This window comes from Rutidosis leptorrhynchoides, chromosome 7 (genome assembly GCF_046630445.1).
Source record: "Rutidosis leptorrhynchoides isolate AG116_Rl617_1_P2 chromosome 7, CSIRO_AGI_Rlap_v1, whole genome shotgun sequence".
NCBI classification, from domain to species: domain Eukaryota; kingdom Viridiplantae; phylum Streptophyta; class Magnoliopsida; order Asterales; family Asteraceae; genus Rutidosis; species Rutidosis leptorrhynchoides.
The window spans coordinates 341653032-341668474 of record NC_092339.1 but is presented as its reverse complement, the minus strand read 5'-3'; the positions used below and the strand labels follow the sequence as shown (position 1 = coordinate 341668474).

The following is a 15443-nucleotide window of genomic DNA, read 5'->3' as shown; positions in this document are numbered from 1 at the left end:
GTATGATTATTTGTGCGTTCAACAAGTAGTGTTCAAACTTGCCGTTTTAACTGGAGGCCGAGTACGTGCTAGGAATGAATTTAATTTTGGGAATATTGCTGTTTCTATAACTAAACTCAAGTTAATTACTGTATTGATTGTAACTAAATTTACAATCAATACAATAGTTGGTGTTTGCCTTTTAATATGTTGTTTTATCTTTAGCATTTTTAGTTAATCTTTTTATTTAATTTCACTTTTACTTTTTTTTGTCTTGTCTGTAGGGAAATATAACCAAAAATGAATTAGTTATGTGCTGTATTGTTGACTTGATTTCTATGACATGTTAAGAACTTGGATTGTAAGTAATCTTCATGCCTGAAACGGAACCGACTCCGGATTGATCTTTGAATCGTGTGTACACTTTTCTAATCGAATATTTCGACCCAATTAGCCACGGGTTACACGAAGTTTCGATTGGGATAAGACAAAGACTAGATTGTTGTCTTGGCTAAAAGAAAACAATCAAAATTATTGCAGAGATTATCCTCTAATTGTATGAAATGAAAGTGTGTGTAAAAAGGTTGAAATCTGGAACCTTTTTCAAATACACCAAATGTGTATTTATAATGGGTCAAAAGGTTTGATGAAGAATCACAACCTTTGATTCATACCCACTAGTTGCTTGGAAGTTCTCATTCATGTATTTAGACTTAAAATGATCTAAAAACATGAAAAAACGGAGTTAAAATGCCTTGGAACAACCCCAAAACGGTTGGGGTTCGAAATGTGCCTTTTGGGTGAAAAAGACACATTTTCAGCGTCCCCTGTATTAAGCCGCGCCGCGGGCCCTTGAGCCGCGCCGCGGGCTAACAAAGGAAAAACACTTGAAAATGCCAAAAGTCTCGACATGGATTTTGTGCCTTAGGCCGCGCCGCGGGTGGCTGAGCCGCGCCACGGGCTAAGCCTGGCCAGCACTCCATTTTTCCAAACTCAAGGTTTTTACTCGTATGGCCTTTTCAAGTCTTGTTTCGCATTTCTTATGTTCCAAATAACATTTTCAAGTCTAAAGGAAACCTCAAACTACCTCACGTTTTACGAACGTGCACTCCACACTTCTCCGAATTCGTGTAACGTATCAATGGTTCGAAAGACACTTTCAAGTTAGTAATCCAATCCCTAAAATGTATGTTGGATCATGCTAAAATCACCAACATGACAAAGGTGTTTGTGTTGTATAGTAGTACAATGTTTGTGTCATTCTATCCATGCCCATACATGGCTCTTGCTTAGTCGGGATCTCCATTTATTGAGTAATGGAATTTACTTCTCATTTTGCCAGCATATGAGTGACTTAACAAGTAAAAGGACTAAAGTTGGGGCATTATCCCCCCCCCCCCCCCTCCCTTCTTTTAGGGCCCCCATTTTTTACGGTGTGTGTTATATGATTGTGATCTTCATACATTTGATCTTTTAGGGACTTCAATACTTAAACTGATAAGCAATTGATCATCTTCTAAGACTATTTTGTAGTGGTAGGGGACGTGAATTGGTGGTGTTGGTTGCTTTTTGTACTTTTTTGATGTCTATGATGTATGGGTTTTTTTTATGTGTAGTAGTGGTAGTGTGAGTTAGGGGTATTGTGATGATGTGTTAAAATGTAATTGGGTTAGGTATTAAAAAGGGATAAAAATAATATTTTTAAAATAATAAAAATTTAAAAATACAAAAGCAACGTCTGTTGGTTTAGCCGTCGGAATTCAAGGAATGCCCCGTACACTGCCCCATCCAACGCCTTGATAAGTCAATTTGGGGCGTGAGTTTAATGCCATGTAGGATCCAACAGGTGTTGGATATGTCCGATACAAGTGGTTTAATTGAAAAAAGATAACCCTAAGGGCTATCTTTAAGAAGTCTAGACACGCATGAAATGGTTGTAAATTAATGTAAATTAATGATAACTACTCACCCAACTACTCTTAACCAACTCAATGTACAATATGTTCAAGCTTATATTTAATTCTTAAGCATAGCTTTTGGGCTATGTTTAGAAAAACTCTTTCTAATATTTATTCTTTTAACTGAAAAAAATAACCGCGCTAAGAATGTATAACCAACTTCGGCAATCCTTATTTTCCAAGAACTATTTTAATTCGATTTGAAGGTTAGAGTTATGATTTACCGTACCTAATGATCATGACTGTAACATGTCATACAATTTGATGTGCAGGGTCGTTCGATTAATTTTATGAGCCCTGTTCATTAAGTAAATAGTAGATCCTTGGAGTGGAAGGTTGAAACATCTTTGATTATATATATATATATATATATATATATATATATATATATATATATATATATATATATATATATACAACAACAACATACCCAATCCCACATGCGTGGGGTATGGGGGATGTGAGATGTAAACAATCATACCTCTATCTTTGGATAAAGAGAGGTCATTTCTCCACCCCGAGTGAAACACTCCAAGAATCGAGAAAGTCCTCCCTCTCTCTATCCGACGGATAAAGAGATTGCTTCCAAGGGGACCTCCGGCAAAAAAAAAAAAAAAAAAAAAAACAAAAAAAAACTATAAAAGTGAGTAAAAGAAAAATAAGCAATTAAATCAAAAGAGACTCCATGAAAATGGTAGTATCAAATTTTCATGGGTTTGAAAACATGCCTGGAGTTCAATTTAGGCTATAAACGACAGTAAGACGCCAATAAATCGACGCATACTGTTGACTCGCTTAATAGAGCCGTAATATATATATATATATATATATATATATATATATATATATATATATATATATATATATATATATATATATATATATATATATATATATATACACACATATACACACACACACACACACACACACATATAAAATGTACCTTAGAGTGCGATGCGGACCTCAATTCATATCAATAAATGCTGCACTAGAAGAACAATAAACATATATGACCACATACAAACAATCATACAAAACTCTATACCTAAGCCTACATACAAGCATGCATGCATACATACATACATACATACATACATACATACATACATACCCAGACATACATGGACATACCTAGGTGCACACATACACACATACACGCATACACACAAACAAACCTACATATATACCTACCTACATACATACACACCTACATATATACATACATACAATCGCCATACATACACACAAACGAACATACATACAAACAAACATACCTACATACGCATACATACCTAGGCCTACATGCATATATACAGAAACATGCATAAACATCTATAGACATACATAAAGCAAACATATAAACCCACATTCGAACAAACATAAACATACATACACAAACAAGCATACAAACGTACCCATACATCCATACATACACATACATATATGCACACACATACATACCCATACCATGACGAGGTCCGGGTAAGAAGCAAAGCGCGAAAAAGCATAGATCACACTTCATGAAGATACAACAACAGCAACGCCAAACCAAGATGGAAGTAACCAATCGGGGGAAGCGGGGGGAAGCAAAAAAAAATTTCTTCGTTTTTTTAAAAAACTTTGTTCACGAACATTATAGATTGGATGAAAATATGAATATTTAATAAAGACACTTTGTGATAAATATTTTTATTTTGGCGGGAAAATGCTCAAAGAAGTAATATATAACAATTATCGTGTTTTTCGAGCGTATGTTGAAGTTTTAGGTATTAGGGTTTAGATATTAGGGTTTATAGGGTTTAGATATTAGGGTTTAGAAATTTAGGGTTTGGGGTTTAGATTTAGGATTTAGATTGAGTTTTTAACACGAACGGTTTAGAGTTTAGAGTTTAGGATTTAGGGTTTTACGAAAAGGGGACGGTACCCTGGCAAATTTTATTAATAATAAAAAAGAGTACAAAAGGGGCGGGTTTTTTGAAGTGACCACCAGAAACACTTAACAATAATTTCCTAAACTATAAAATAAAGCCAAAACTATACAATTAAAACAAAACCTATTATATAAAAAATCTATAACTATACATTCACAGATACCAAACCCTAAATTTAAAAAGGATCAAAAACTAGACTCTGATTACCTGCACATAAATCACAAATCATATTCATAATATAATTCAAATACAAACCTGAAGTCAGCAAGCAGAAACAGGTCCCAAAAATCTTCAAAATATTCCTCTTTGACCTCTTTTGACTTTTGTTCTTTAACTCTTCAACTATATCTTGACCAACTTTGACTTTGATTAGTTGATCAGCATTGACTCTAAAAGTCCAAAATTGCATTCCTTCATTGCTTTCATACTTCAAAACATTAACACCATCTTTTCTTGAAATTAAGTACCTGTAGCACAAAAAACCACTACCAAAACAAACATGACACTTTCTAACCTCTTTTTTCATTTTTTGCACACTTACATTAACCCTACCTAGTATAGGATTAGCCAACACACACAACCACCTAACAACCCACCAAGCAATATTTGTTCCAATACTATAATCACACCAGATCAGCAAAGACCAACCAGCATAGCAGAAATCATACCCAATCAAAGCTTGACCAAAAAAAGTCGAACTATAACAAAAAACCATGCACCTTCTTCTCCTTGTACAAACCATGAACTTATGACAAATCATTAGTAACCGTCTTCCCTTTGCACCCATCACCATTTAAATTCCAAAGTTCAAAAGCCAATTTTGCTTGCCTTGACTTTTTAATAGTCAAACCATTTAATTTCAGAGTTATGTTCTTTTTGATAATATTAACCAAATTTACTAATGGTCTGGACTTTTCTTGAAATAACCTCAAATTCCTCTCTTGCCAAATATAATATACACACGCGCCCAATATCAACCTTTGAATTATACTCCATACAGACTTATTAATAGGCCTTTGCTGCAAATATTCAATCAAATCAGGCCAAGAATCTGGAGCATGATCCAACCTGCCAAGACCTTTAAACACATTCCACACTTCATTAGGGTAATCACATTCAAAAAATAAATGTTTATGGCTATCCTTTTGAGATAAACAAAAAGGACAACTTTGAGCAAATTGGTGATCCACAATCATATATTTATCTTGAATTTTCAGCTTAGATTGTAAGGCAACCCAAGTAGTAAAAGAGTGCCTAGGGATACATTGACTAAACCATACAAGTCTAGCCCATTTCACATTGTGCCAATCATCACAAAGATCATTCCAAACTGCTTTAACAGAGAAAGGCACCACTTTTCCTGTTTTAGACTTCCACACACAAATATCAGCTTTGCCATTGACAAGAACAGGAGGAGGGTGAGGGTTTAGGGTTTGGTGTTTTGGGTTTATGAAATAAACCCAAAACACCAAACCCTAAACCCTAAACTCTAAATCTGGCTAAATTTTACTTCACAAGACATGAAAAAAAAAAAACGTTCACATTCTTCACGAACAATATTATCTTGAATGTTATTTTTGTCGATCGTTTTCCCTCCTAAATAATAACATTCATCACGAAGTGTCTTTTCTAAATATTCATATTTTCGTGTGATCTTGATGCCGGAAAAAAAAATTCCAAAAAAAAAAAATTTTTCTTCCCCCGATTGGTTACTTCCCCATTGATCCTGCCCATATATATATATATATATATATATATATATATATATATATATATATATATATAGTGAAAGGATCCTGGAAGAACTCTGCATAGCAGAGAACCCAGCGAACCATCACTTGTGAACGATGAACATGAATTCGTAACATCAATCGAAGGCGTTTTAGATGATGATTCCAACATGAAAGTTGCTTAAAATGTTGCATCTAATGCTCGCCAATCGTCAATTTAAGCTGAAACATCATATAGATTATGAATTTGAGCTATGAAGAAATTGTTGACTTTTTCCCCCAAATCTTTGACTCACGAATTCGAGCTCAAATCTAGGATTTAGAATCTGAAACTTTGCACATAGATTCACGTGATGAAACCTAATAATTCTGCGTTTTTAATTTTTGCTATAGGTTTGATTTTGAGAGATTCAATTTTCTTACGAAGAACAGAGTGTGCCTGCACCCAAAACAAGCTCAATCTGCATGCAGATTGACTCAATCTGCACGCAGATTGACTCAATCTGCACGTATATTTACTCCATCTGCACCCAGCTTGATCGAGCTGCACGCAGATTGACTAAATCTGAACGCAGATTGACTCAATCTGCACGCAGATTGAAGGTCGAGCTGCACATAGATGAAGGTCGAGCTGTTGGATCTCTCTGTTCTCTACCACCTCTGGTTCTCTCTGGATCCTCACCCTATATATATATATATATATATATATATATATAAGCGTATTCAAAAGGTTTATTCGTTATGGGTATTTTAGTGTCATTGTAAGATCGACAACTTATTAAAGCGGCTCAACATGAGATAATGTCGATGAAATGAAAAACGAGAAGTCAAAAACGAGCATCGGCTAATTGATTTAATAAAACTTGCAACTACCACTCCTAATCTCTCAATAAGGATTCATTGTATACTGCATAGTTCACCCATGATGTTAAACTATTCACATTGTATCCATTTGTACATGTTTTCGATGTATTGTTTATTGAAAGCCTTAAAACCCCATTTTAATAATGAATAATGAATACGCTAATACAATACAATGATATGGGAGCATATCTATCTTCTATAGTTAATATTAAAATCCTATAATAATGATATCATTATTATACTAATTCTTTTGTTAAAAAAATCAAAAAACAAAAGAAAAATAATATAAACATGGTGGTAGATGTATTAATCTAAACAATTTTAAATTAAAATTATATCTTATTAATTAATTATTAATATTAAATGTTATTAATAATTATTTTAATTACTAAATTAAATTAATCATTTGTTTATTTTAATTACTAAATCTTATTAATTAATCATTTGTTTAATCATTTACTAAATCTTATAATTTTAAATTAAAATTATATCTTATTAATTAATTATTTTAATTACTAAATATTATTAATTAATCATTTGTTTATTCTTTATAAAATTTACCGGGTCATCCCATTACCCAAAAAAAAAGAGATATATCAAAATCTAAATTTATATTTTAATTATTTTGAATTGAGTACGAGAAGTTATAAAAGCTAGGCAGAAGGAAACCAATTCTAAATTTATATTTTAATTTATACTTTTATAATAAAGTGATAATCAATATTATCTCTCATGATTGGATGTGGATTGTTTAATATGCATTTTAGGTGTTTGATGAAATGTTCAGCTGACGAGTTTCTTAGTTAGACTCTGTGGATCCACGGGTCATTAAACTAAATGACTTTAGCATTTACGTTCACTCAATACCTAAAACATATCATTAAACTGTTTCGTTTAAATAAACTCGTGGTTCCACGGGTCATTTCACTAGTTAAATAAAACATTTATATGATCAATGCTTTTAATACAATAAAATGATCAATGCCTTTAAATAAATAAAATGTTTAAATACTCAATAATTTCTATTAATACTCAATATTGTTTATATTGATCCATGCTTCCCACATCGTTGTCCACATACATACTGCTTGTGTATAAAAAATTAAGAGCAAACGATATTTATAAAAGTTATTGGGTATTTAAGTTTTGAGTTTGTCGTGGACTCAAAGTTTGCAAGTTGGGCTTCCGAATTTCTAGAGGACAATTGGGTAGTACTCTAAATTAGAAGAATTGGGCCCTCATAACTTATGGCCCCTGTGTACGAATGACATCGGATCGGGTTTGGGTCTGGTTTAGATATTCCTGGACCCGAACCCGATTAAGAAACCCCTGTCCGAAACCCGTCGGATCCCCATTTACTTAAATACTATCGAGTTTCAGGTTTCCCTACGGGTAAACGGGTATACCCGATTAGTCATTTCATATCTATTTTTCAATCCCTTCCCTCTCCCTCTTCTTATTAAAAGAAAAGCAAAAATAAATAATATTTATTTCAATTAAGAAATCTTGACCATTAATTTATTCCAAACAATTCATTATAACCATTGGATGAAAATGTGATATGATTATTACTTGATACAAATTTCAATTCAAAGACATATTACTACACTACCCCCTATTAGTTACCGATTATTTTGAAATACTGTATTAAATCCAAATTCAAAAACGCATGAAATTCGAAATGTAAGTATTAACTTAGTTATTAAATTAAAATAATTCAATCTATAGTTTCTATTATATTGTTAAAATTGTGATGTCATGCTAATTCCTTTGTTAAGAAAAAATCAAAAAGAAAAAGAAAAAAATATAAGCATGGTGGGTGATGTCATTAATATAAATATTAAATTAAAATTAAATCTTATTAATTGATTATTATTATTAAATCTTATCAATAATTATTTTAATTATTAAAACTAAATAATTTTAAATTATTTTAATTAATTATTTTGAATTGAGTACGAAAATGTATAAAAGTTAGGCAGAAGGAACCAATTCTACATTTATATTTTAATTTACAATTTTAAAATAAAATGACAACCAATATTATCTCTATATAATTGGATGTGGATTGTTTAATATGCATTTTAGGTGTTTGATGAAATGTTCAGCTGACGAGTTTCTTAGTCGGACTATGTGGTTCCTGTGACGACCCGGAAATTTTTGACCAAATTTAAACTTAATCTTTATATGTTTCCGACACGATAAGCAAAAGTCTGTAATGTTGAGTCTCAAAAATTTTGAACTGTTTTCATACAAGCATTTAACCTTGACTATTCTCGACGATTCACGAACAATTATTTGTAAATAAATATGTATAGGTGTGTGTATATATATATATATATATATATATATATATATATATATATATATATATATATATATATATATATATATATGTGTGTGTGTGTGTGTGTGTGTGTGTGTGTAAGTATATATAATAATTGGAGATAGTAAAATATAAATAATTAAGTTATTATTAATATATATATATATATATATATATATATATATATGACATATGTACAAAATAAATAATTAGATGTATATTGTAAGATATTAAAATGTATATATGGTAAATATTCAATATGTGATATTATATATATATATTATATATTATATAATATTACATAATTAAAATTGTAATATTAATATATAAAATGTAATCACAAGTTAAAATATAATTGTTATATTAATGTCATTACTTTCATTATTATTATTAATATTAATATCAGTATTATTAATATTATTATATACATATAAGATATATATGAAATTTGATACATTTAATTATTAATATTATTGTTATTATTATTAATATCATTATTATGATAATTAGTAGTAAAATTATGATTTTTATTATTAATAAGATTAATATTATCATTATTTTATAATTACCATTATCATTAAAATCATTAAGATTATTATAAAGATACTACAATTTATTAAAATTATATCATTATAAACATTATTATAACTATTACTATCATCATTCTAAATATTATTATTATGATAATTATTATTAACAGTATTATTATGTTATTATTTCATTATTATTATTATTATTATTATTATTTATTAATAGAATTGTTATCATTAATATTAATTATATATAAATAAATAAAAATATCAGGAAGAGGAATCCAATTCTGTTTTCCATCTCAATCAACTTTACTCAAATTTTGTTTCTTGTCTGAATTTGTTAGCAATCTACATCAATTTAAATGTACGAATTTAATAAGCAATATGTATCTGTTTTATTTTTCTTCTTTTACGATTCTCCTTCTGATCCTGGATTGGATTAAATGACTCCACTGACACAATAATACAATTTCAATTGAATTCATTACACATCATAATCAACTTTTCATTTTTTTAGTACTAGTTGATTCCTCCTGTCGATCATTCTTGTTTGTTACTTCTGGCTCGAATACTTCTGTCAACCTTCTCAATCTTCTTTTATTTTGTTGGTATCTCTTCGGATTGATTCTTCTTGTCGACTACAACCAACCTATACAACAAATGATCAATCCTCGTTATAGCATAACTAAAACACTTCCTTATTATGATGCATTTTCTCTCTTTCGTTGAACAACCGAACACCACTTCCATTTTCATTATCCAATTCCACTCCCAATACCCATTTCATACTTTAATAAGAATTAAATTCTTATCTCACACACCATATAACATATAACATAACATATACTTATACTTACATGTCACTCTTATGAAGCCATCAACTACAACCCTTACTGTGAACAACGAGTCGCCTTTTAAACACCACCTCCTTCATCTCACCGAACCGCCACCATCGAGCATGAATACCCGCCACCATACACCATGATAACCCTCATATCGCCATTACCATCACCTTCTTCACCACTAACACAACTCATTAAAACTACCATCATCGTTATTTCTTTTCTTTCTTTTCTTCTATCCGGGAACACCTCAAACCCACTTCAACCCGAGAATAATCCGATCACTTTCTTTCTCCTCAAACACCATCGATCAACCTTGAGCCACTATTATCAACATCACCGAGTATTATGTATGGCAAATTGGAGAAATAAAGAAATTATAATTTGTGTATCTAACATATATGCGTGTTTCAACATTGGAGGATACAAGGTCACGTAAATACCCTATTTAAATAACTTTACAGCTCGCTACAGATATATATGTTATTTGTTTTATACATTGAACGTGACACAAGGGGTTATGGCCGACACTTATTGAATCAAGCAACCCACTTGCAATCAAGTCAGATATTTTTTTTTATAGTATATTGCATACGTTTTCAATTGTGGACGGGAACTAGTTTTAAAACTTGGGCCGAGAAATTGTTTTGCATTTTGGGCCGTATACTTGTGGAGATTGTTAGTCTGTGATCCATTTTTTTCTTTTGAGCCAAGGAATGAATGAGAGTGACGGGAATAATGATGATGATACATGAATGATGATAATTTGTTGTTGCTTTTAATGACACAAATGAATTATGAAAACCCCACTCAAAAACCGAATATGTTACGGGTATCTGTTATTTTTTGCCATCGAGTAAATATGTTATAATTTGGAAGAACTAGTGGTACACTAGTTGATTACTAAAAGAAGAGACAAAAGTGAAAGTTGGTGATGGAATGATGATAATGTTTGTTGTAAATCTCGAGACCTTTTGATGATGTAGGGACGATAAACACTATGATAATGAGGGCATTAAGATGATCATAATAATATTATATGAATAAGGATGATGATGCTATATGATGATGATGATGATGATGATAGAATGGTTATGGTTACAATGATAAGATGAATAAAGAGAACGATATAGATTTATGTGTAAGACGTACGGTACATGAAATCATGAATTATGATAATACATGAGTAAAGAAGATGATAGTTGATGATAGATTAGAAGATGAAATTGATGATGAATGAAGAAGAAGAAATCGATAGTTATATAGGTTATATATTTATTCCGTGGTACCAAAACAGAAATAGAGAAACAGTGGGGCAGTTCAGTGTGTTATTGGATTAATGGGAGGTTGCGGGTTCGAGCCCTGGCTAGGGCAGTTCAATTGTTTTTCTTTTTCTTGATACTTTTTCTTCAAAGGTAGTTTTCTATTATTCATTATTATTATTATTATTATTATTATTATTATTATTATTATTATTATTATTATTATTATTATTATTGTTATTATTATTATTATTATTATTATTATTATTATTATTATTATGATAAGTATTACTATTGTTATTAATAACATTATTATTTTCATTATTAGTAAAAGTATTAGGGATATTATAGTTATTATTATAATTACTATTATTATTATTATTATAAAATAAAACAACTTTTTATTTATTATTATCAATATTATTTTATCAAATAGCTATTAATTAAATAAAACTATGTTTACTAGATATAATATAACTATATTAATTTTTCTTAAATATTGAATTTTTTTTATAAAGTATATAAAACAAATATATTTAACTAGGTTATTAATGAAACACAAAATTTATTAAGATAACATTTATAATATATAAATCTGTTCGACTACAACAATAGGTGTTAATATACATTAATGATATAGGTTCGTGAATCCGAGATCAACCCTACACTTGTTAAATGACGTCATATGTATTTTTACAACAAAATACAGTATGGTGAGTTTCATTTGTTCCCTTTTTAAATGCTTTTGCAATATATATTTTTGGGACTGAGAATACATGCGCTGCTTTTATAACTGTTTTACGAAATAGACACAAGTAATCAAAACTACATTCTATGGTTGAATTATTAAACCGAATATGCCCCTTTTTAGTCTGGTAATCTAATAATTAGGGAACAGACACCCTAATTGACGCGAATCCTAAAGATAGATCTATTGGGCCCAACAAGCCCCATCCAAAGTACCAGATGCTTTAGTACTTCGAATTTATCATGTCCGAAGGGAGTTCCAGAATGATGGAGATATTCTATATGCATCTTGTTAAGGTCGGTTACCAGGTGTTCACCATATGAATGATTATTTTTGTCTCTATGCATGGGACATATATTTATGAGAAATAAAAATCTTGTGATCTATTAAAATGATGGAAATGATTATTTATGTTCAACTAATGAACTCACCAACCTTTTGGTTGACACTTGAAAGCATGTATATTCTCAGGTATGAAAGAAATCTTTCGCTGTGCATTTGCTCATTTTAAAGATATTACTTGGAGTCATTTATGACATATTTCAAAAGACGTTGCATTCGAGTCGTTGAGTTCATCAAGATTATTATTAAGTCAATTATAGTTGGATATATTATGAAATGGTATGCATGTCGTCAACTTTCAATGTAAATGAAAGTTTGCCTTTTAAAAACGAATGCAATGTTTGTAAAATGTATCATATAGAGGTCATGAACCTCGCGATGTAATCAACTATTGTGAATCGTTTATAATCGATATAGACTTCGTCCAGATGGATTAGGATGGATCGCTTCAGTTGGTATCAGAGCGGTGGTCTTAGCGAACCAGGTCTTGCATTAGTATGTCTAACTGATAGTCGTTAGGATGCATTAGTGAGTCTGGACTTCGACCGTGTCTGCATGTCAAAAGTTTTGCTTATCGTTTTTGTTGGAAATCATCTGCTTATCATCCTTAGAAAATTACCTACTCATTATTCTTAGTCTAGACACGTTTTACTGCATTGACTGCATGAATAGTGTATAGACAAAATTCATATCTTAGCGTATCTGTTACTGTAGACCTTGCCTGATATCTCTCGTAAATTTCTCCGTAATTTAAGGGATCCTGGTACTCTATATATCTATGCATTTTATGCATTGAGAATACATTCAACTATCAATTGCTTTCACTAAACTCTTCATATCAAAAATCTTTTCTGTGATCGTGTAAGATGGCCTCTACGAATCGACCACGTTCCTCTGACTCCGAAGACAGCGTGACAGGAGCACCCCAACCAATCAACTACCGAGATTACTGGATAAAATGGGGGTGGGTTCGCGACATACTCACCCTATGGAGAAGGGAAGAAGGTACTCCATATCACGAACCGAATCTACCACCTAACCTTGAAGTACTCGACCCGCTCACCGGCGAACCCGTTCGCAACACCGTTTATACCCTATTTGCAAGAATTTTTCGTCTTGAAGCTACCATTAACGGAACTAGAGAAGATATCCGACCTCTACCTCACACTGATAATCAACCAGGGTTAGTAGAAGAAGTTAGAGAACTCCGAGCTCGAGTATTAACTTTAGAAAGCACGGTATACAATTTGCAAGCACCAGCAGTATCACCAACACCAGTAACATCACCAGCCTCAGCACCAATGGCACCAGTAACACCAACAACCCAAGTTTCAACAATCCATGCCTCAACATCTCATTCTGTACCTCGAGTATAAATTATCGTTCTACGAATCATTCTACATCATTTATCTTCGTTCAACATGGCGATTATGTAATCTCTAATGTTTTAGAGATTATATATATTCTTATTCTAACGGTAAATCAAATGAGTCTAATATCATATTGACTCATTAAAAATCCCTGACTACATCTGAAGAAAATATATATGTATATATGTTTTCATAAGGATTGTAATTAGAAATTCTTTTGTTCAAACTGTTAATGGTGAAAATATTTTAACGGGTAGGTAATACCCGTGGAATATTTAGATTTCACATTAATAAGTTACAATGTACATTCTTCGAATCTGATTCAACAGTCATTTACTATCCTATTTACAACCACCGATATACGTATCCGTTCACCGCAGAATAACCCTTTTCATTCAATTTTATATTTGGATTTTGATCTATCAGAATCCAACAAGTGGCATAATGAAGAAAACATTGGACAAAAATAAAAATTTGTTAGAAACAAACAAATTAACCATGAGAAAATTTTGTTAAGAATCCACGCTAACAAAATCCTAGCTAACTGTTCCTAGCTAACTGATTACATTTTATTTATCGCAGTTTATTTATAGCAATTTAATTATCGCAATTTTATTTCTCGTCATTTAATTTATGTTATTTACTTTACGCATTTTATTTATCGTCATTTAATTTCTGTATTTATTTTACCCACTTTAAATATCGGGACACGTATACAAGGTTTTGACATATCATATCGACGCATATATATATATTATTTGGAGTAACCATAGACACTCTATATGCAGTAATGATCGAGTTCTCTATACAGGGTTGAGGTTGATTCTATAATAATATATATATACTTTGAGTTGTGATCGAGTCTGAGACATGTACCCGGGTCACGATACGTATTAACTAATTCGAATATTATATATTAAACTATATATGAAATATTGGACTGTCAACTGTGGACTATCGACTATGGACTAATAACATTGGACAATTAAAATGAATTAAAATATTGATTATAATATATGAAACTAAACAATTCTTCAAGTTTGCCACTTGATTTCCTCTTAAACACCATTTGTATCATGACAATTCTAATCTGTGTTCAAACCTTTCATGATTCTTGAAAACACCTCGATTGGGAGGATGAAACAACCGCACTTCATCTACGGAAGAAAAGATTGATACATATAGTTATGCACCTGAAAACACTCGGAACCCGGGTAAACGTTTAACACGTATCTGTGCTAGCTCTTTTGGCATTGTTATTACCGAAAATAACTTTGCAATCCCTTTCCAAAATTAGTCAATTTTGTCACAGCTCCAGCAAGTCAACTTCGACTTTTCATTCGAAACAACCTTATAATCACGTTGATATATATGTGTACTCTTTTATTGTTACCGGGGAACCTTATATATTCCATCATATTACCAGCAGACGCACCAGCAATCTCATTGCTCCTTGGCTTAAATCTCTCTGACAAATCACTATATTTATATATTGAAGTCCCATCATGTACTCATCTGAAATGTCCCGTTCATATTGATTATAAACGTTCCATAT

General features: G+C 31.3%; 1 protein-coding gene across 1 annotated transcript; it reads right to left on the bottom strand.

The window, feature by feature from the left end:
• Positions 1 to 4617: 4617 nt before the first annotated feature.
• Positions 4618 to 10373, bottom strand: LOC139860356 (uncharacterized). Its single transcript, XM_071849121.1, has 3 exons — positions 10264 to 10373; positions 10019 to 10112; positions 4618 to 5241 (listed from the first exon to the last, which is right to left on the bottom strand). The coding sequence occupies exons 1-3, from the start codon at positions 10371 to 10373 to the stop codon at positions 4618 to 4620; spliced, it is 828 nt and encodes a 275-aa protein (XP_071705222.1).
• Positions 10374 to 15443: the final 5070 nt, after the last annotated feature.

Bases quoted from the DNA above. Each gene is read 5' to 3' on its own strand.
- LOC139860356 (XM_071849121.1), bottom strand. From the start codon at position 10,373: ATGGTAGTTTTAATGAGTTGTGTTAGTGGTGAAGAAGGTGATGGTAAT. The intron at 10,113-10,263 runs GTGAGATGAAGG...TTCTTATTAAAG, and splicing joins TGCTCGATGGTGGCGGTTCG to TATGAAATGGGTATTGGGAG. The intron at 5,242-10,018 runs GTGTTTTAGTTA...TGTGTGTGGAAG, and splicing joins AAATGCATCATAATAAGGAA to TCTAAAACAGGAAAAGTGGT.